Raw genomic sequence first — 23,497 nt, 5'->3', positions numbered from 1 at the left:
TCTTTTGTGTCTTGAATGCATGAAATCCTTTCTGAGAGCAATTACTGCGATTTCCAATTCCAGTGCTCGTCGCAACTACAGATCAAGCGATTTGAGCCACAAAAGAATCCCTTATGCATATTTAAGCCTTAGTGTATCTCAGTGGCAATACCCGCATCTAGTCACTATTTCTTTTCACAAATCCCGATTTCAAAAATGAGAGGGAGATTACAGTAATACCGGGTGGGATTATAAGAGCTTCAGGGCAGTCCTGCTTCTATCTCCCAACTCTCTGTGTCCGGCCGACACGGCTGCAGTCTGTGGCAACTGTCATACAGACCAGATAAGACCCAATTCTCTCTTTGGAAAAAGAAAAACACAAAACCAAAAATAATAACGATAAAAGAAAAAAAAAAAAATACTGTCCCTTTCCTTTTCTAGTACAATTAGAGAAAAAAAAAAAAAAGAAGAAGAAATGCACATTGCAACTTGTGTTTTGCATTATTAAAACCTCTCAGGTTTGTTGAATATGAAAAGCAAAAGGCTTTCTGACATTCAACCCGTCCTTACAGCTCTGGTCACAGTTCTTAAAACAAGTGAAGTGGAAAATACATTTCTTAAGCTCATTATGTAAAAAAAAAAAAAATATATTATATATATATATATATATAAATATTATATATTATATATATTAAAATATATATATATATTATATATATATATATAGATATATATATCGATATAACACCAGGGTGAGACCTGGAGAGAGAGAGAGAGAGAGAGAGAGACAGACAGCGAAGTGGCTTGACTTTCCAGTTAAGCACATTAGAGGTGTGATACAAGGGATAACTTCTCTGAGTTGAAACATGGTGGATGGTTTAACCATTCTGAAGCTCTAGGGAGCAAGACTTGTGAAAGAGAGAGCAAAAGGTTTGGGGGTCTTTCTAGGAAATCGGTGGCTTTTGCAATTGCAAGAATATCTACTGTATATGAAACTATAATATTCTTTCCAAAATATGATGTGCTTAAGTGTTAAGAAATTGCTTTGTGCCACTTCATACTAAACTATATATACTGTATAGTTTCACCAGTTGTTAAGGTAAGCAGTCAGACAGACAGACATACAGACAGACAGATAGATATATAGACAGATAGAGAATAAAGACAAAATAAAGACCATGTTATAATATATATATATACGAATGCCACACATATTGTAGACTGACCCTTGGAAGGGCAAAAAGAACAAAGGGAAAGAGAGGAACAGATGGAGATAAAGAATCAGATTGCTTCTTATCAAAGATGGGAAAATGTGTGAGGAGAAAAAAAAAAAAAAAATCTTGTTCAAAACTAATTTGTTCAAATATGTGCACCTCTTATCCCTGTATTATTCCCTTTCAAGTAGTGAGCCCTGCGGTTCGGCCAAAATGTGCCCTGCGATTTCACCGACAGCTTAACAACCTCACTTCCCACGTTGCACTGCATGTTTTACTTGTGCAGAAATCTCCTACATAATTTGATTTCGTTTGGATGAAGTGTGTGGGACTAATTAGAATTTCAAAAAGGTGTTACATGGAAGAGAACCCCGGATGAGCATCAAACAGCATGACAGTTAATCCTTATCTGAACCCTGTAGTTTGGAAAAAGGCTAAGTGGTTTCAAAAAAAGCAAACATGATACTGAAAGAGATAATGTAAGTATATTAGAAATAGAACCATCCGCAAATGGACTGCGCACTAATTAAGAGCGGTTCTGGGTGTATGATGCCAACTCTTGAATGTGTTTCTTGAGTGGAAGGGTGTTAAAAGTTTCCGCTGGCGGCTCTGAGGTACCGCTTTGGAAATGTCAAGCACACTTCTGCTTCAGTGAATGTGAAAACAAACAAACACATGTGCAATCTGCTCACTCTCATTGGATAAGGTCACCCGTTGGGTTCACGGCTGGAGCAGTGCTGTCAGGGGTCGGTCAGAGTGCAGGGTGTTTCGACTCAGCACAGCTCCATGCTGAGGATACAGAGCTACGGCACATGTTTCTCTGTTACCAAATGCAGCGGCGTGTAATTGATTTGTTAATCATCCGAGGTCGCTCCTGAAAGCCCAGAGCCTCACACAAAAGACTCCTGCATTCCTCCTGATTCTCCTCCACTGGTGGTCCAGACCTCCCCGAGGACACCTCGCAGAAGAGCGCAAAGCTTTTAAAGCACTTTAAAAACAAACAAATGCCAAAGATCTGGTCCACTGCGGCCTCTTACATTCATAAACATCGACACACTTAAAATCCAACAAAATGCTGTGCTTAGCAGTCTTTCCATGGCTATTCAAATGATCAATTGTTCTTACTTGTTTTGAAGATTATTTCTTTATTTTTATTTAGGAAATGTATGAGAAGCCAAATAATCCAACTGAATCATGCACTAAAGTTTTTTTTTTTTTCCATCTTAAAATAAATTCCTGCAAACATAATGTATGACTTAATGCATTCTCAGCAAAAAATCGAACTCATACCTGTTTGAGCTACTAGCTAGAGGGAGGAGATGGACTAGATGTGACATTTAAAAGAAAGAGAACAACAAATATGACAACCCTAGTACAAAAATTGCAAAGAAATGAAACATATATCAAGAAGGCAATAAAGATAAATATAGCAAAGAAGAATTTGAACATTAAGAAGCACAAGGTGGAGACTGCAGTGTTAGAACAGGAAAATCAATACACTCAGATCTTCCCAAGCTTCTTAGCAGCTAGCTATATCAACCTGCTTCATCCCAAACATATCTCCTCATTAAAGACAATGAGGAATGACAAGAAAACGAGATTGAGAGACAAACTGTAACCTAAGCCCTACAAGCGCTCAACTTGTACATCAAACTTTTACAGCTCATGTTGGTGAGAAGTGCACAAAGCAATTCTCCATGTTGCTGGAGCCTCCGTTATTAGTTTTTCCACTTTACGCAACGGAGGCCTTTTGAAAATTTCAAGCCAAACCACAAAACACATCCAACTAGACGTCGGCCCTCGATATCGGTCCTATCTGCTCGCTGTTAAAAGGCTGGAGCTGGGAACTTAAATGGAGCTGTGGTCGGGATTCTCCGGCCTTGACGCAAGAGATTCAATTATCGCTGGATAAGTATCTGAGAGGTTGCATGTGGGAGCACGCTGGAAGTTGGATCCTGAGTTGACCTGAGGTAACGACACTTGGTCGTCTTTCAAGCACAAAACAGATAACGGGCACGCCAAGTAAAACCTATTTAAGCATGATAACCCCTCGGCCAATAGCCTTACAGCTCTCACCAATAGGGTTAACTCTGCTAAAGAAGGTGTTAAAACTAGTGTGCAGCAGGTCAAAGACCTCTTAATCTTTCCTTAGAAAACACCCCATGCAGTTTGCAGACAGTGAGTGCAGCCAAGTCTTGGACCACCTGTTAGTGATTTGGGAGCTGAGGCTATCATCAGCTTTGCCTAAGCCACCTCCAGGTGTCATGTGAGTCATGCTGCTATGTATATATATATATTTTTTGTTGTTGTTGTTGTTGTTGTTGTTGTTTTGTTATTAAATTATTAATATTTATATTAAATTATGTATTTTATAATTTTATATCGTCATAATTTTTATTTATCCATTTACTACTAGAACACAAGATTTTGCTATCCTAAATATACAGTACATAATTATCAGAACATATCAATGAATAAATATTATAACAACGACAACAACAATAGTAATAATAATAATAATAAAAATGCATTGTATTTTACATATAAACTAGAGGTCGACCGATATATCGATCGGCCGATATATCGGGCCGATATTTGTCATTTTTTAATATATCGGCATCGGCCGATATCAGTGTTTAGTAGCGCCGATTTAAATTCAGGCACGTCCGCGGGCAGCCCCGTGTTATTGGTGGAAAGTGCTGCTGTCGCATGTGAAGGACCCCAAGCCAAAACTTTTGGAAATATTCAAACAACAGTCCCGTGAGATAAAGGTAGTCAGAGAATTTCACTCTGTAAATGAGGTGGAGTAGGTGGCAGCTCGCACAAACACTGCAGCTTGATTGAGGGCTACGTTACTTTGCCCCGCTCACAGACAGCACCGTGCTCGGAGAGACAGCTGTCCTGGAGCAGCCAAGAATGGTGAATGACATTTGTTCGGAAGCATGGTTTGATGCAGACAATAGCGAGGTTTCCATCCAACTCATTTGCATTTAGGGATGTCAATATTTGATCATTTCCTTGTTTTCTGATCGATCGTCGTTTAAATAATTAATAACCTTAATGCTGCAAAAAAAATGCGTCTGCAGCGGTATTATTATTATGTGCAAAAGCCACTCGGAAAAACAAGCTTTCTCACCCAAATTAAAGGGGTTTTAGTCTGAATAAAATGCTAGTAGCAGGACTGTAAAATGAATAGATGTGATTATGATGATTTGATAAAATGAAGGGAGCGCGCTGTACGTTTCAGATCATTTTACTTTGTTGACTGTTTTCCGTCAAGGAGACCGCTGAATGCGCCTCTTTAAATGGTTTCGTGGTGCTCGTTGTTGTATTTTAAAACGCAATTGCAATGTTTTCAAATGACACTATATAGTATTAAAAATAAAATTATCCCAAATGCAACTGTGGCGCGTGTGGCTGTGCTGCGCAGTCAGTGAACCGTTTTTTTTGACATTAAACCTTTTATGCGAGTATGACCAGTACTTTATTTGATCCTGTACTGCAAAAAATTTCGATTTTGAATTTTTGCGTTCCGGTAATGTTAGGCCTATTTGTTTTAAAATAAAAACCTGCATTTACAGTGCATTAGATCGTGACAGTGCATGCGTGCGTGCAGACGAGGACGAGCGAGCGAACGCGGGTTTGCCTAGATGTATTTGGAGGTTGTTGCTCACGTCTCGTTCTGTACATATCCAAATGTTTCCATATTCGCAATGTATCTGAATGTTAAACTATAATATATATATTTTTTTAATGTAAACTAGACAGAAAATATCATCCTCTTCACATGAGAAAAAATGTCCTTGGCATAACAGCAGAGTGGACCGGTATACTACGGTCTATTTTAAACTGACCAGTGTAACCTTTTATATGTTTAGTTGAGTACACTATATTAAAAAAAAAAACACACCGATATAAAAATTAAATTAGAATGCACTTTAGATGTTCTGTGTCATTTATACCTAACACAAATGTGGCTGGTTGCTATTATTTATTTTTTATATCTTTTATTTTTTTAATATTTCCAGTTTAATTGATTTTTTTTTTTTTTTATAAAATTGTATTTATTTTTATTTAAATGTATATTTAAGTTTACATTTATGTTCCAACAAAATTGAAAAATTCTGCTTGATAGATGCTCTAAAACTTTTATGTAAATTATTGACTTTATTTATATATATATATATATATATATATATATATATATATATATAATATATATATATATATATATATATATATATATATATAAACCTGTGTTATATTTAATACTTGGTCAGTTTATTGATTTGTTTGGTTAACTTTGGATATATTTTTTATTTTTAATACCGTGCTTTTAATACCGCATTTTTAAAATTAAGATTCGAGAGATGGTTCAAGTCAGTGCTCAATAAATGATGATAAGTTTAGAAATGTTGTGCATCCACTTATTAGTGTGACATTTTAGCATGTAAATAAAGGGGAAAACTTCAAGATATCGTCCCTAAAAATCGGCAGCAAATATCGGCCGTCGGCTGACCCTGACCTCTAAACATCGGCATCGGCTATAGAAAAACCCATATCGGTCGATCTCTAATATAAACACATTTAATTAATAACACAAAATTTTATATGTAATACTAAATTCTATAATATTATATACTGTTTTATGATAACAAAAGATTTGTACTAGATTTCTGTCAACAAAGGTCAATAAACATTTATTTTGCTCTCCTAAAAATGCATGTTTATCAAAAAATTTTCAGAATGCAAAGTATCTGTTTAGAACTAGTGATCTTAAACGTGTGTGTGTATTAAGAAACCTTATGCACTTATCGGGAAGTCCGATGTGAATGAACGAACGAACCTGATCTCTGCAGAACAAATGATGGATTATTTATGTGCAACCCTCTCAGAGGTCTGAATGCTGAAAATACTAATGCATCAAGGAGCAGTGATGAGTATATGAGCTGCCTCTCATCTCTCATATGAGCATGCTTTTATGATGAGCAAAGATATTGTTAATGGAAGCTTTATTTTTTTCTTCAAAGAAGATAAGAAATTTAAAACGGGATGTCTATGGACTGTTTGTGTTGGTATCACCGAACCGCATCTGTGACATGTACAGCCTCGGGGGAATGAAATATCGCTTTTCTCCTCCCCTTCTCCCTAAAATTCCTAACACAGCAGTTCACACACTTTCTCAAAATAGAGGCTGTTTCACGCCAAACCGCTTCCTGCCATCACGCTGGAACAATCTCCACAGACCGTCAGGCCGGCATGTGAAAATGCTTTTAAAATGTATTAAATAACAAGGTTTGAAAACAAAGTACACTCAATTCAGAGTATGTTATGTCCAACACAGAGCTTAAAAGCAGAGCAGCAGAAGCAGTTTCATCTCTGATCATCTCCTGAAGGCTCCCAGTGAACAGCGAAAGATTTATTAGTAGAAGTTTAGATAGAAATGAGAAACAAGAGACTGTGTGTTGCTGTTGACCTCAAAAACATTAATGATTTTTTTTTGTTTTTTACACACTTAAACTTGCAAATTACATTCTGCCACAAAGACTATTGATAGAACAAAGACTATTTTTTTTTTTAATGTGAGTGCAACTTATGCTTGCAAAAGTTGCTGACACATTTCAAACTGGTTGCTAGTGTTTTTTTGGTACAGTAATATTCAGATGGTTGCTAGGGTGGTCTGGGTGATTGTTAGGGTTTTACTGTAGGTGGTCACATTCATGCCGAGATGCAGTTCTCAGGGTAAGGTGTCTGTTCAATCCCTAAGCATGAATGATAGCATGAGCCCTAGAGCAAGCAGCACTAATTACAAAACACCAAACTAGGTAGAGCATTTTGCGATGCATAATGAAAGGAGGGCGGTTAACCATATCCACTCCTGGAGCATTTTGGAAACAAGCTAAGCAAATGAGTTTCAGATCTCTTCCCAAATTAGTTTACAGCATACCACTTCAAAACAAACGCTTTTTCTTACAAACACATGATATAATCTATACCAGACCAAAGATCAGGTAAAGTGGTTCCCACGAGCCAGGCGTAGAATCCAGAAACCGTGGGACCAGACTCCATTAGACTCCATTCATTAGCGCCGCAGCCTTCCTCTGCAATCCGAAATGCTTTGATAAAGATTAAAATGTTGCCAACTGACTCAACAGAGAAACAGAGCCTTGAATTTAGGTCACGGGGAGATGATAAACAATTCATAAGCGAAGCCCAAAATTAAATATATAATATGATTCAATATAGTAATGAAAGAAAGCATTGTTAAGCTGCTAGACTGCTCTCCAAACAACTCCAGAAAGAGATGCCACACACACAAAAACATAAAAGCCTGAGCACAGCGCTCAGAACAATTGTCTTTCACTCCAAGGTGACTCGTTCTCTCTCCATTTCCATTTCTCTCAGGGTCAGCTATGTGCATCTCTCTTTATGCGTGCGTATAAATTGAGAAAAGCGAGGTTTGCTTAATGCAATGCTGTCAGAACGTCCCGTAGCAGCCCTGTCCGCTGTGCATTAAGAACCTGTCAGCCAGAGTATGGAATTAATCAGCAAACCCCTGAAGAAACAATTGCATAATTTAAAGCTATAAACTCGGCCGACCTTGCCTTCAAACGCGCTTAAATTTCCACCTTCAAACGGGAGATTGAGGGAGTCAATAGAATTCTCTCTCCTTTCAGCCCTCCAATCTTTTCTTCCTATGAAGAGGAATGATTTACTGCTCCTCCTGCCTTCCCAACAATTCTGAATAAAATTCCATACGAGTTCTTTTTTTTTGTTTTGGTTTGAAAGTGACCTCTGCTTTGGCTTCGCTATACCTTTTTGTTTGTTATGAAAATACTGACTCCTGCCTCGGATTCCTCGGAATGGTGGCGTTAAGGGTGGGATTCTGTCTCGAATACATCTTTTTTCACAACTTGTCGTTTAGTCATTCTCATGTCTGATCAATTTTGTCAGAATTAAATCCATTTAGGGCTGCAATTATGCTCAGTAATTAAGACAAGGCAGACTTTTGACTATCAGCATAAATTTCAATACCATTATAGGAGCTTGTATAAATTATCGTGCAGTGTTATGTTCTGCAGACAGCACTAAAGGAATTAAACCTGTTGGCTTTTCTTATGCTCCAATTTTCTATCCATCCAGAAATAAAACTACTGTATATAGATATGCTCGAGGAACGAGATGGAAAACTTTAGTGCAAGCCAGGACATTTGTGGATCTTGCAAAACATTTGTATTAAGATATGAACAACAACATTTTAACCTATAAAATGATATTTTAGAATTGTTTTAAATTTTTTCCATTTCAAGTCAATTATGTTTTTCACAATATCCTCTTTTGTGTTTCACAGAAGAAGGAATGTCATAAGCGTGACTAAATTCCGAGAGAATTTCCTTTTTTTTTTTGGGTGAACTATCCCTTTAAAAACACCGAGCCGGAAAGGCATTCACATCGCTGAGCCCTGCATATTCACTGACCTTAGATCCGGCTCAGAATGGAGGCAACGGATTTCGAGAGCATCACTTCATTTATTAACAAATCAATTGACGGAAAGGTGTGAAGATTGCTATGGTGACAAGATAATCTAATCATCAGAAATTTGGATTTGGTCGTCAGCAACATGAGCCTTTGCACCTCTGATGTGAAATGACAAGAGCATAGAGAGAGCATGTACGAGAAAGCGAGGCTGCAATTATAAGCTCTGAGTGTGTTAGTGGTCTTTTAGAAAACAACTCTCTGACTGGCCCGGGCAGTTATGAACCTCTCACTCTTTGTAACAATCAATCGTGCAGAGACTGTGGATTGATTTAACTTTAAAAGGGCGCCAAGAATGATGGAGAGATGGTGCATCCTTCAAGGCGCATTCATTTTGTTATTTGCTTGTAACGTGAGCATGTTCTGATATACTGTTTTTGCAAATATAAGTGGATAGCTATACAGTAATCTTCAGTCCGGTGTTTAAGTGCTGTGATACAATACAGAAACTTGTGTGAGGCATTGATTTACAATCTACTCTCAGAAACCTTGCAACCTCTACTGTATGAAAACTGACGAACAATCAACATTATCTGCATGATTTCTGACTTCTCTATAAAAGTAAATGCTTCATAATATGCCAGCATCTTATACTATTTCTGTGCTGATTAAATAAAACAATGAAAAAATCAATCCAAGCATCTATTCAAGAGGTTTTGGTTCAAGTTGGACACCTTCATATTTTCTCAACAAAGTAAGGAAAAAAATAAAAAGCAAGGAAAATGCTGGCAATTATAACGGATGCTTTATCAATATATATTTTATCATTACTCTGCTGCTACCAAGAATGATAGGAAACTGGTCACAACAAAACCTAGTAAAATATATATATATATATATATATAAATCAATCTTATATATATAATATATATATATATAATATATATAATGATGTTCTTCTTGTTAAAAGCGCACTGGTGTTCTAGAATAAATTGAAAAAAAAAAAAAAATCCTGCTATTGGATATATTTTTATGGAAAGGCAGAACTTTCCTATATTTACAGCCACCATAATGAGCATTACAGTTTCTCCCATTCATTTTCCTATGAGTAGTGTCACCTGTCACCTTATACATAGGTCTTACCGTATGTCTCTGTATGAATGCTGCATTATTGAACTCAAGCATACAGAAAAGGACATCGCCCTCACAGACAGAGAGGAAAACAAAACAAATAGACAGAAGAAAGGAACCATAAACAGATAGAAGGTTTTTGCCAGTCAAGCATTTTCCCACTCTATTTACTAGGATTAAGAAAAACAAACAGAAATAAAAACCCCATAAAAACCGCCAGCCATTTTCTTTGGGTGCTGACAGCCCTCAGCCCATCAGTGCAGGTGAAAAGATGTAACTGTAGACAGATAAGACTGTGTACAAAACATGAGTGCTGACAAGCTCACTCATTAAACTTGACCGGGCCACATATGCGGGGTTTATGTTACCAGCTGGCCCTGTCACATGGCAATCCGATATCTCGAAAGAGAGCCTTCTTCCTTCGCACAACACCTCACTGGAAAGACAGGCCTAGAGCTATCTTTAGGTATTTCACTAAAGCGTGAGGAATAAGAGGTGTGAGGAGTATGAAGAACTTGTTCGAACATCACCCTGAGGCGGACAAGAACTGTGCAAATTTACTGTTTATGCTAGCGGGAATTCTTTAATTACTATTTTCTTTGACAACATTAATGGCATCAGGATGTTGCAACCGACAACATGTCTGTTGGATATTTACAAAGAGTTCCGCAAATCGTAAAATGACATGATGCAAGAAAAAGGAGACCGTTAAGAAGTGGAAAGTGGATCTCTCTTTACTTTCCAGAGAAAAAAACAAAAAAAGACCACAAATCCCATTGTGAAAAAGTACCTAAGAACACATCTGTCGAACGAAAAGAAAAAAGATCTGTCGATTGGACAACTGCCAACACTTAATAAAACATGTTCCACATCGTTTGACACTGAAACAAGATGCCGTTTTTATCGTTACCTATTCCCAGATGTGTGCTTTGTGAATTTTAATGCTAATGTATGAACTTTGTCTTTTGACGAAAAATAAAAATAAAATAAATAAAGGAAAGCAAACAAACACAGCCTTAAGTGGATACTGCCATTTAAACAGTTTAGCAGAAGCAGCCCCATGGGAGGTATACCAAGAACCCTTCAGGGTCTAGAGTGGCCCTGTAGGGGAACTGACGCAATCTGCAAATAATACTAGGAGAGATGGTGCTTGAAAGCACAGCTTGTGATTGAACAATGCTCCACGATTTCTGCCACATAGAGTAAGAACGCAGCAGCGAGCTGTGAGCACTGGCTTCCCTATGGCCAAACACACCGCAACAAACAGCTGTGTGTGTTTTTTCCATGAAGACGCAGAGAAAACGATCTGTTTGCATTGATTAAGAGCAGAATTTGCAGAAGTTGCTGCTGTTTTCTTTGGCTACAAAGTTTAAAATCGACAACCGCAATTACTAACAGGTGCAACTTTCGGTTTGCCTGTTCATACAAAAGCTTACAGTAGTTGTGAGAAATTGGCTCTTAATCACTAACCATGCACAAATTTGTACGTGATATCTGAATGCAAATGCTTTCAAGAACAAACATTTTATCAGTAACGTTTGTATTAAAATTTTATTTTAAATTGTAGGACAACTGAAACCACACATATGCAAAATCATGCATCTTTAGAGAGCATCATATATTTGCTGAGAGTGGTGAAAGACTAAAGGAAAGACCTTATATGGAGATGGTTTGGGTTTGGTGTTTTATGCAAATTAATAACATTGTGCACACAGTCGCTCATTTAGAATATTATTCGCTTGTTAATATTAGAACTTGTTTAAGAACAAATGAATGTGTGTATGAAAGAACTTTTAATGTGACTATATTTACGAGTAATCAACACAATTATTAGTAATTGAAAAAAAAAAAAAAAACAACAACGAATAGCCAAAGTCAAATTCTTTTTCTATTTGTGCTATAAATATGAACATCAACTGTAATAAGTATCAAAGATGGCAACTCTTAAAAACTCAATGTCTTTTCACAATTAACACATTAATGAGTCCAATCAAGAAACTTATTTTAACTTTACCTGGCATCTTTAAAATATGGGATTCATCCGCAAGATGCAAAAAAGCAGTGCTAGGTAGTACAAAAGAAAAAACAGCACAGCATAAAGCAAAAACACTCTAAAACAGGTCTAACAAACCTATTCTGTTACTGTGTGAATGTAATCTTTCACTATCTGTGGATGTGTGAGATTTCATTCAATTCATTAAATCCAGCACAAATTTAGTCCTCGTATTCAATTATTAGTTTTCCTGTCTTGGATTCTTTCATTCTGGCCTTGTAATTTGATTTTGGCTTTGTGTTTAGCAGCCACACTGTTCACACAGCTAGCATTAACTATTTACAAGTTGCTACAGCTTTCAGAGGGAAGGAACAAGGGCAGAGGTCAACCATTTGACACGTGTAACCTAGCAGATTTCTAGCTTAGCGTCTGCATCATTTAAACATGCAGATGATGTCTTCGTTTCTAATTAAAGAGCAGTTGTCTTATTGAGTGTCTCGTCTCAAAAACTAAGCGCCACATGGCTAAAAAGGCTAGCTGGCAATCAGTGCCAGAGAAAAAGAGAGAGAGGAGTGTACACACAACCATAAGCCATCTGAAATGTGGGCGTCACTCTGCCCGACACCACTGACACAGTCTAAACCATGTTCATCAGGGTTAGCTTATCCCACTATCCAAAACAAACAAGCACATAAGCAACCAAACCTTTGACAGCAACTCCAACGCCAATGCCCTCAAGCATTAGCAAGGCTAGCTTTAGCCACTACTGTTCGCATGGAGGAGCCAGAACAAATATTGACAGGGAGTAACTGGGACTTGTTTCCCAAACACCCCGCCGTGCAATGTCCTTGTGGACAAGGAACGAGAAACATTGGTGTTTACTGTGAAATCAATAGAAAAAAAGAACATTTTGTTGTAGGTATAATTTAAACAAGCACCAAAAGTTTTGATGCTCAATTCCTTAAATTTTTTTACTCCACTATATCCTTCTCTGAGTTGACCAAGCAAATTAGTTTAAGTGCCTCAATGTTTTCTGCCTCAAGGGTCAAATCTTGTGGTCTTATACTGTAACTCTTGCCGGAATATTTCTCCTTTTCACATTCAGAACGAATAGGTTTTAGGGCTTGCTTAAGTAATTAAATAACCCCCGCTCTGTAAACGCATTACTTGCCTGCTGCGCTTCGCAAAAATGACACATTAACTAACATAAACATCTAAAATTATCTGTGCTATACTCTCCTAGATCAGCACTGCTCTTGTCCCAGACACACTTTCAGTTTTCAAATATGGAAATCCATCATACCAATATGAATTATTAAATGTTTAAAATGATGATTAACTAAACCAAGACTGAAATAAACATAAACCATTTCAATATTTATGAGAAGATCATTTCTAAATGTGTTTAAAACTGTCCCACAGCTGTGGCATCATTTTCACCGCAACAAATAAATCCTAAAAATGTTCTCCAAAGATGACGTACTTGTTTAGGAGAAAATATGGTCATTTCCGATCAAGCTGTAATTTTGTCAATTTATGCAAAAAAGTGTGATAATACAGTTTAATTGTCATTTCCACCACAAAAAGCTGTTAAATTATTTGAGACGTGACAGAAATAACTATGGGATATCATTAGTACATTGTTAATAGCTATATTAGAAGTTAAAGAAAATATGAAACATCAGCACTGTAAACTATAGCAGTCTCTCTGGCTCCAAATTCACTGAGATAAGATGTATTTGGTCACATAGAAGGATAGGAAGAAACCCGACAGCCTCTCATATCCGTTCGTTTCTCCAGACCATATGTATCATTCACTCATCCATCCATTCATTCGTCTGCGCATTCAGAGGCACGTCATCAATCTAGCCCAACGACTCCGGCACAATGACTTTCTCAAGATTAATTCCATCGTTCAAGCGGAACTATACAAGGGCGGGGTAAAATTACGAATGCATTTATGAGTTATTAATGGCCTCGGCCCGCTGGTTTCCAAACGGGTCTGGGGTTCCAAACCACGCAGGGCGGACAGAGCTGGGTTATAGAGCTATACAACTCAATAAATAATTCAACGACATTACTTGGATTTCCAGAATTGCCATACATTATACATGCAGTTCAACAAATGTCTCTACTATTATACACATATCTGTACACTTCAACTGTGCAGTAATTAATCACCTAAATGTGTGCCAAAAAACTACAGAGATCTTTTCACCCTCCCTGCTACATTTTTCATGCCAAGGTTTTAACACACTCCAGTGCACCCAAAGAAAATCAGCGACCACGTGAAGGAGGAAGGGAGGGGAGGACAGACAGATGGATTTTTATTTGTTGTTTCTGGCTTCGCGGGATTGATTTTCATCTCCCGAAGAACTGGGCTAATCTCAATCCTTCTTCTAATCTGGATTCAAAGCACTTGAGACCCAAGGCTTCTCCGCAGATGAATAAAAACAAGTGTCTGTTTGTGCAGCATAAATGATTATGCATAGATGAAGGATGAAGAAAATATCCAAAATATGAACACATCCTCTGATAGACCATTTAATAAAGGTGAGGTTTTGTGGTCACATTCTTCCGCTGTTAACATGAAGTGGTATGAGAAATTAAAGACGTTTATTGCGACATTCTGGTCTTGTCTTGTTCTGTTAAATTTGATGATTTATTAATGAGCGAGTAAATATAGCAGAGGATCGTATGAGCTCAGAATACACACACACACACACACACACACACACACACACACACACACACACACACACACACACACACACACACACACACAATAAACAGCCACACAAACAGTGATCACGAGGTAAAGAAAATAAAACCCATGCAACTCTGGAAGGCCTAAAGCTTGAAGAAATCAAACAAACAAAGGCAAGATTTACTGTAGGGTCTCATGTGCACCGTTTAGCCCTGGCAGACAAGTGCTGTTTAGATTTCCCTCGTACACTGCAGAACACATCAATCACGTGTGTATATCAAAACCACCTATCAATAATTCAGCGCAAACACACCATCTGAAAATATGAACAAGACACCAAGGGCAGAAAAAAGAACACATTTAATACGCAAACGCTAAAGGAGGATGAGCTGGGACTGAAAGAAGAGGAAGAACTCCTCTCCGAACTTTTATGATTATCTCTCCTTGATCCCTATTTCTCTCTTTCAGTCTTTTGTCTTTAACTACAAGCCATAAACAAACGCTCTATTTCTCAGGCAGGGAGCTTAAAGGGGGAAATGCATTTCAAAATGTCTAAGCCTCAGTACACAAAACTACACTGAGAGAAGAGAAGAGAAGAGGAGAGAAGAGAAGAGAAGAGAAGAGAAGAGAAGAGGAGAAGAGAAGAGAAGAGAAGAGAAGAGAAGAGAAGAGAAGAGAAGAGAAGAGAAGAGAAGAGAAGGACAAACAATGGGCTGTTACAGCTATCAAGGGGAAATGTTATGACTCAATTTGCAAGCACACACATACGCACACACACATACACACACACTAATACCCCCTCCCACACTGCACACACACACACACACACACACAATGTACCGTATAATGCAGCATGCAAGGACAGGACCATTAGCATGCATGACTGTGCTCTCACTCCTGCTGTCCCACTGCAAAACACACACACACACACACACACACACAGTGCGCGCGAGAGAAAAAGGGCACTAAACAGATTGTCAGACATTGACTCTCTCATGCCTTGCCATTTGACAGTATTTCGCTTCAATTCCCAAAGCAATACATCTAGAACTCATGCAGCAATTTGATTACCTGACAGCCGCTTTTATCGCTCAATTTTGCAAAAACAAGGAGTCAGAAACCCAATCTCTATGAAACACTGGGACTTCACCGCACCACACAACAGCATTATGCCACAAGCACAACTACAGTCCTCATATCAAAGCAGTTACTCTCAACACCATGATTTGTTGTCATCTACTTTCGAGTCCTCTCTTTCTGTTTTTAGGCGCATTTAATGGAAAGAAATAGCTCAGATTGACAATCCCTGGAGAGGCATCACTATTTTCCAGCGGTAAACTCCCTCCAACCGCTGACCTTTATAACTGCAGTGTGTTGCCCCCACTGCCCTCCCACAATTGCTACTCAGGCCTTAATTGTTTTACCTTAAGCGCATCACTTGAGCTCTCTATTTAGGATAAAAACATAAAAAGAAGGATGGAAGCATCAAAAGATGTTAAACAACATGCAGCTTTCACTTCACAAACATCATTCTATAGTCACGCTTACAGAAAGACATAAATTTGATAGCAAACACTGCATGTGCATTCAAATCAAGCCTCATTCACTTTGCTATGTGCTTGCCAGACACTGAAGGCAGACTGTCGCCACCTAGGGGACACTTTTATAGCCAGGAACCCCAACCCTGATGCTCACGGCAGCCATATGAGCCTCTGGCTCGTCCTCACACACATTTCCTCTCTCTAAAACTGAGGTAACAAACAGTTAAAATGTTATTTTCACCTTAAGCTATGATTTTCCCCCCTTGCAAATAAATCCACAACTATATATTAGCTTTTTCTGGCCTCAAATATGCTGTTAAGTATGTTGCAGACATTAGGGTGGATATTAAATGCTCTCTAGACAAAAGAATTAAGAAAATCCCCTGCTACCAGGTTGGAAGGATACCACTGAAGATTTTCTTAAACCTCAATTCACCATTAAGTAATAGATCCGGATGCCTGTGGTGCAATTAAGCATTATTACATCCCTTTATCGAGGAAACTTTTCTCGGCCAATCGAATTACACCCCTCATTCTGTTGTGTTCTCCGAGAGCAGACCGCTCTGGTGCTGTAATTGACCCTGAACCACTTTTCATTTCAGACGTAGGCTATTACTTCAATGGCCAGCTGTTCGCAACCTCTGGATCAGCTACTATAAAACAGCATTAAGGAGCTCCTGGCTGCTGCTGCTGTTGCCACCGGGCCTGATGGGATGCATTTCGAATGCTCTTGTGCAGCTGTGTAGCAAGCACTGGGGACTCTGTGGGTTATATATGTATATATATATATAATTTGTTTATATATACATTTATTTTCAGCTTTCAGGCTACCTCTAGCTTCGATGACAGCACCAGAACACATCGATCGACAGGGACTGGCAAGGGAGGAATTTCTAACATTTTTTATAACCTTTCAACTGGGATTCGCATTTCTATGGCTCTTTTTTAATCTCGCTCTCTCTCTGTGTTTCAGGCCAGGGGAGAGGAGAGCCAGATTGTTTTACGGGCTCAGTAACAGGATAGCAGATCTGCCACTTGCCACACTTCTGCTATAAATTATGGAGAGTATATCCTGTATTGTATGGATCTGTGTAAACACAGAACGCATGTATGTGTCTTGGAGCTTGCTTGTTGAAGGTAGTGAGAGAAAAGGGCATGTATCTATGTAGTAGCTCCTGTGTCTGTGGTTTGATGAGACCTTTGCAGTTATTCTGCTCATTATTAAAGGGCCCAGAATAATGGGCCTCACTCTGACCTATGACCTGCAGCTGGGATGCGATGAATAGTAACGCACATGCTCACACAATCATGGGCAGACACATGCAGCAGCAAACAGACCGATCTAGAGAACGTTATTGACAAGACACTCATGAAAACATGCAAATACAAGTTTAAGCTTATCCACAAAAACACCGGCTCCACACCTCTGAAATCACTCAGATATATATATTTTTTTTAAATTAGCCACAATGCTAATGTGCTCTGGATGGCTGACAGGGTTGTGGGATGAGTTAGTCACCAGTTTAATACTTAAAGTTAGAGGTTTGTTCAAATCTTTAACACTAAATGTGAGAAAAGGCAAAATTAGCATGTGAAAATAAATACATGTATACACTTAAATCATGTTCTTAAGTAGAGATATTACAAAAAATTGATTAAAGGCATTAAGCAAAAAAGAGGTAAATTAATTTTTGCCAGCTATAATCTCAGTCGCTGCACATACACGTGTACCTGATGTACAGAGTTTAAAGAGGTGACTTTAGCCTCATCTAACACGACAGATTTCAAATGACTTTAAACTGGCTTAGCAGCACAGACACACATAAGTTGTCACTGGCTTAACCAAATCGCTCCACACAAAGACGTATTAGCAAGGAATGAGGAAATCTGGGAAAGCTCTTTCTTTCTTTCGTTGAAATGCAGTATGAGTGTTTTTAATAGAGAAAGGATTGTCACAGTGTTTTTGAGTACGAAGGTGAGACAAACCTGCTAAGTAATACGTTTAGGGTGTTACAGTGCCAAGACTGAAAATTGAAATGTTTGAAGTCAAGACAAATTGCATTACATTGGATGTAAATACATTTTCATGTATTTATTTGACCTAGCATTTGATCAATAGCAGAAAAAAAGAACATTAATTCTGTCACTCTAAGAGGCAAACCGTAGGAACCTTACATTCAAAGCGCCACAGGAAACTACATATTGATCGAAGCTCTATTCATTTGCAATATAGTAGCTGGAAATATATTCTAGGCAAGAGCAGCAAATCATCATGGTACGGCCGTTATGAAATAACAAGCCTTTAGGGCTGAACCTGTCAGTGCATCAAATCTCTCCACACCAGAGGTAACATCAAAACAATATCTCCAGAACAGAATTGTATTCCATACTCAATTTCCTCTTAACGCATTACTTGAAACAAAATGAGCAAAGCTAGATTTCAAAAAACGATAGCATGGTGCTTTTCAGCATCTGGCGAAGAGTGGAGAACGACTCGTGTTTCATATTATCACCACTTGTGATCCCCTTCTTCCCCCCGCATGCTATGATTCACTGGCTGCTTTGTATGCACACACATCTACTCATCCATTCTTGTATTGACCTAGTGAGACAGAGCAGGATGAGAGGGGGATGGAGGGTAATAAGGAAGGAGAATATAAGTTGTCGTTCCTACCTGTATTATTGACATCCTGTTCACTGGCGTCTCGGTGGTGTTCGTAACAGGTCCCGTGAAGCTGGTGTGACAGCCAACGTGACCTTGAGGAACACTGAGGTTGTTGGCAGTGGGTTTGAGGTACATGACCTCTGACCTAGGAGAGCTGAGGGGCAGACGAGTTTGGTAGTCGAAGTACATGGGAGAGGTGGCAAGGGAGGGACTGCTGACAACGTTCATCACGTTCATGGTGTCCCGCTCCTCCACTTCGCTCTGCACCAGCATGATGTCATTCTTGTTGATTTTCTTCTTCTTGCCCTTGCCAAGTTGCGGGTGAGTGTACTCTGCGATCCGACAGTTGTATGTGCGGATCTCCTTGTTTTCCCGTTTACACTTGACTGCTATGGTGATCATGGCAGCAAGGAGCATAATTGAGATGATACTCAGGGTAACTATTAGCGGGAGCGACATGTCCCAGTTATGGTGTTCTGCGTTGATGCGCGGTTCACCCTCTGGTAAGGGCCCGGAGTAGGCTTTGACGATAAGTTTTGCCATGGCGGACAGTGGTGGCTTGCCATGGTCAGTCACCTTGATGATGAGTTCCACAACAGGTGCCACCTCCTCCCACAGTGGCTGGGCCGTCCGTACCTCACCCGTCACCGAATCAATCTCGAACAAGTGTTCCTCATTGCCATCTGAGATCTCGTAGGTGAGGCGACCACTCTCACCAAAATCATTGTCCACCGCTCTCACGGTGGTGATAATATGTCCGACTCCCACGTTCCGAGGCACATGGATCTCAGCAGTGTCATTCTGAAGTAACGGAAGGACAATGACAGGAATGTTATCATTAACATCCAGCACGCTGACACGGACAGTGGTGTTGCTCTCCAGGTGAGGGTTACCTGAATCCTTTGCCTGGACCTTGAAGTCAAAATACTTGGTTTGTTCATAGTTGAAACTCCTCAGGGCATAAATTGCACCATCAGTGGGTTTGATGTTAACATATGTAGTGATAGACTCCTCGCTTACATTCGAAGGAAGGAGGGAATAGGATACAGTACCATTTTGGCCCAAATCTGGGTCATGAGCAAGAACAGAACCCAGGTATTCCCCTGGGATGTTGTTTTCTGGCACCTGGAGAAGATAGACCATTTTTGTGAAGCGGGGTGCATTGTCATTTTCATCTAAGATCTTAACAGTGAAAGACTTTGTTGAGTTCAGGGGTGGGTTGCCATTGTCTTTGGCCACAATAGTGATGTTATACTCATCCTTTACCTCTCTGTCCAGGGGTCTGTCGGTCACTACAGTGTAGAAGTTATCATAGTTCTCCTCCAGCTTGAAGGGAACATTCCCCAAAATCCTACACTGGAGCTGCCCATTGCGGCCCGAGTCTTTGTCTGTGACTCTGACGAGTGCGATCACTGTCCCTGGGGTTGCTGCTTCACTAACTGCCCCCTGACGCACAGCTACAAAACCTATGGACGGCCAGTTGTCATTCCTGTCAAGCACTTTAACTGTGATTTTACAATGGCCAGGAATTGGGTTGGGGCCTTGATCCTTTGCCTGAACATCAATCTCTATAATTGGGTTCTCCTCAAAGTCAATTTTACCCTGAATCTTTATGACACCTGTTCGGGGGTCTATTGAGAACAACTCTTTGATCCTGTCTGGAACATAACAGCTAAAGGAATAAGTAACCTGCCCATTAATCCCTTCATCAGGATCGGTAGCATTTAAATCTATCAGTACCATGCCTGGGGGTGAATTCTCAGGGATCTCCACTACATATGAGGGCTGTTCAAACACAGGGCTGTTGTCATTGGAATCAGTGACTTTCACATTAATTTGCATTGTGCCTGATTTGGGATATTCCCCTCCATCTGTGGCAGTTATAATTAAAGTGTGATGGCTACGTTCCTCTCGATCTAAGGACCTCTGAACGACCAATTCAGGGAATTTGGTTCCATCCCCTCTGGATTTAACATCCAAAGAGAATATGCTATAATCATCCCGCGTGATCTGATATGTTTTCAGGCCGTTCTCCTTAGTGTCAGGGTCATAGGCAGCACCCAAGGGGAAACGTGTGCCTGGGGCTGCGTTCTCAGATATGTCGATATCGATCTGTTCAGAAGGAAAGCTTGGTGCGTTGTCATTTATGTCCTGTATCTCAACTTTAATCATGCAGATCTCCTTGTCGTTGGCAAACACTTCCATGGAAAGCTGGCACTTGGCGTTTTGTTTGCACAGTGTTTCCCTGTCAATCCGCTGTTTAGTGTATAATAGCCCGCTTTCGGGATCCACATCAATAAGGTGTGGGGCGGAGTTCTCCAACACCCTGAAGTTGGATTTTTTCCCCTGCTCTCCCAGTTCCAGCTCCGCATCCTTGGCAATGTTTCCAATGACGCCCTGAATTTTCTCCTCAGGTATTGAGTAGTTCAAGTTTTTCAATGTCAGGGCTTGCGCCCATAAAAGTAGGAAAAGGAAAACAGAAAGATGCATCCCTTTCAGTGAGAGTGTCTTAGGTTTCTGATGCGTTTTACACCTCCAACCTGTTGATCTTCCCGGCAATATCACAATTTCTACCTTCAATTACTGAGCACACATGCCAATTCATGATAAAACATGTAGAAAGTCATTATGTGGGCTTTTCCTTTGAATGCTCTTTTCTTTCCTCCGTTGCAGGGCTCTCTTTATCCTGAGTTTTTACAACAAACGGTGGGGCTGTACAGCTAATTTATATTCTGCTGAACGCCCAGGCGCATTGGAGGCATAATCACAATCCAGTTTCCACAAAGAAATAGCCTTTCCCAGCCTCTTTTCCTGTAATAAAAATAAAAGAAAAAAATCTCTATCAGATTATTGCATGTAATATTACACTTGATGATTTTAATTCTGACATACAGATTTTAACAAACACCTCGCGTCTCAACATATTCGCTTTTTTTTCTCTTTCTCTGTAGTGTGACCGCGTAATTCTAATGCGCAATTCCTCATTCCCTGGCGAACGACGTGGATGGCATGTCAATCCAACCTTGAGATGCGTCGGAGCGCTTTGGCGCTGAACACAGGTGGATGTTTGTGTTATTCTGCTTTCAACATGTAGGCTAAGCTATGCGTCGAGGATGCGCCATGTGGAACGAAGAGCGTTACGCGCATCAAACGCGCAATTATGCATTAAGGTGGTGAGCAAATAAAAACAAATAAATCTCTTTCTATGTCCCTGCGTCCTGAAACAGCTGCTTAACTGATGCCATATCTATACCTTGCTGTCTTAAGGCAACCCCCTGAATGCAAATGCGTTGAAATAAGCCTCTTAACCGGCATAATCCGGCTGTTAAATACAATTCTAACATAGTCGCATAAAGCAGAGCAAACGAAACACAATCCTGGGTGGTTATGTATACTGCGCTTCTTGATTAAATACAAGAAGAAGCTGTTGCATCCTCTCTGGCACTGTGCGCATCCAGCATCTCCAGGATCATATATGACATGTCACCTCATCTTTTTTTTTCCAGGGTGACACTTTGGAACAGAATGAGGATGATGATAAGAAACATCACACAGACTTACCTGTAGCCTTATACCCAGTCTAAACACAACCATCACCAAAGACGAGTTACATCCTTCATGCACCTTCCCAATGAGTGGAAAAAAAAATAAATAAATAAAACTCCAGCTAGACTGTATGGAAAAATAAAGTGCTTCCTAAAAGTGCGCTTGTAATATCAATGAGGCTGATTAGGATGCAGTGACTGTCCTCCGCTCATCGACGCTTCAGGACAGATATCTTGACCCAAGCGTAAAACATACATCCACAACCGTTGATATCACCAGCGCGAACAGCTTCTTGTACTGCATTGATGCGGGGTGAGACATCCCCGTGATAAATATACGTCCAGTCCCTAATACAAAAACCGAAATGGAGAAAACAAGAGTGTCCAAAGTTTAAATGTGCATATCAACCGAAAGTGTTCAGTCCATTCCTACTGTCACTAAGACCAGCTGTCAATAACGGTACGGGAATAAATGCACTGTGGTGTGCCGGTGTCCCTTCTGTCTCCTCTGCGCGTTTCTCTCTCTGACTGTCTGACTCTGTCTCATAGTGCATTAAACATTGTTACTGATCCGCCGCCAACCAATGGATGAAGGAGGAGGGGGGTAACGCAGCCAATCGGGTTCTCGGAATTCAAATTGTGGGCGGGGCTTCCAAAGCGGTCCTTTACGTGAGTGATGTGGACACGTTTCTAAGCGCAGACGGGAGTTTATAAAATACTCTTGAACTTTGAGAGCACGAGCGGGGTTGGAATTTTTTACGTTGAAGAAACTGCCTTTATTTAAATCGGTCTTCAGTAGCCAGAATGTCCACACACACACACACACACACACACACACACACACACACACACACACACACACACACACACACACACACACACACACACACACACACACTAGGCCTATTAAACATACACATTTAAGACCTTCACAGTGCGCTCATAGATTGAAGATCCTGATGGTAAATATTGAATACTGAATGTGATTTAAATAATGTCATTGGTACACGTTTGTGTGGCTGTCACTCAGAATATTTTCAACTTGGTGAGTGTTTTCGCACCCATAGAATGTTCTGTTTTGTTAGACTTTAATAATATTACTGACTAGCATTATTAATAATAATGCGAAATGATATCCGGTATGAATTCAAAAGAAACATATTTCCGTGTTGGAATTGATGAAGCTGTGGAAGGTGCATACGTCTAAAAATGTTCAAAAAACAACACCATACTAGATAACTGAACG

The 23,497-nt window shown here is 39.6% G+C and overlaps 1 protein-coding gene across 1 annotated transcript in view; it reads right to left on the bottom strand.

Moving 5' to 3' along the window:
* The window catches only part of LOC109058184 (protocadherin-17-like), a 70,720-nt gene extending 47,936 nt beyond the window's left edge, over window positions 1-22,784 (bottom strand). Inside the window, exons 1-2 of the mRNA XM_042733922.1 lie at window positions 22,268-22,784; window positions 18,716-21,517 (exon numbers count right to left, since the gene is read on the bottom strand). Coding sequence (XP_042589856.1) covers window positions 18,716-21,196 — 2,481 coding nt within the window. The 5' untranslated portion in view covers window positions 21,197-21,517; window positions 22,268-22,784. The remainder of the gene's footprint in view (window positions 1-18,715; window positions 21,518-22,267) is intronic.
* Between the last annotated feature and the right edge of the window lie 713 nt (window positions 22,785-23,497).

This window comes from Cyprinus carpio, chromosome B11 (genome assembly GCF_018340385.1).
Source record: "Cyprinus carpio isolate SPL01 chromosome B11, ASM1834038v1, whole genome shotgun sequence".
NCBI classification, from domain to species: Eukaryota; Metazoa; Chordata; class Actinopteri; order Cypriniformes; family Cyprinidae; genus Cyprinus; species Cyprinus carpio.
This window is presented reverse-complemented; position numbering and strand designations above follow the sequence as displayed.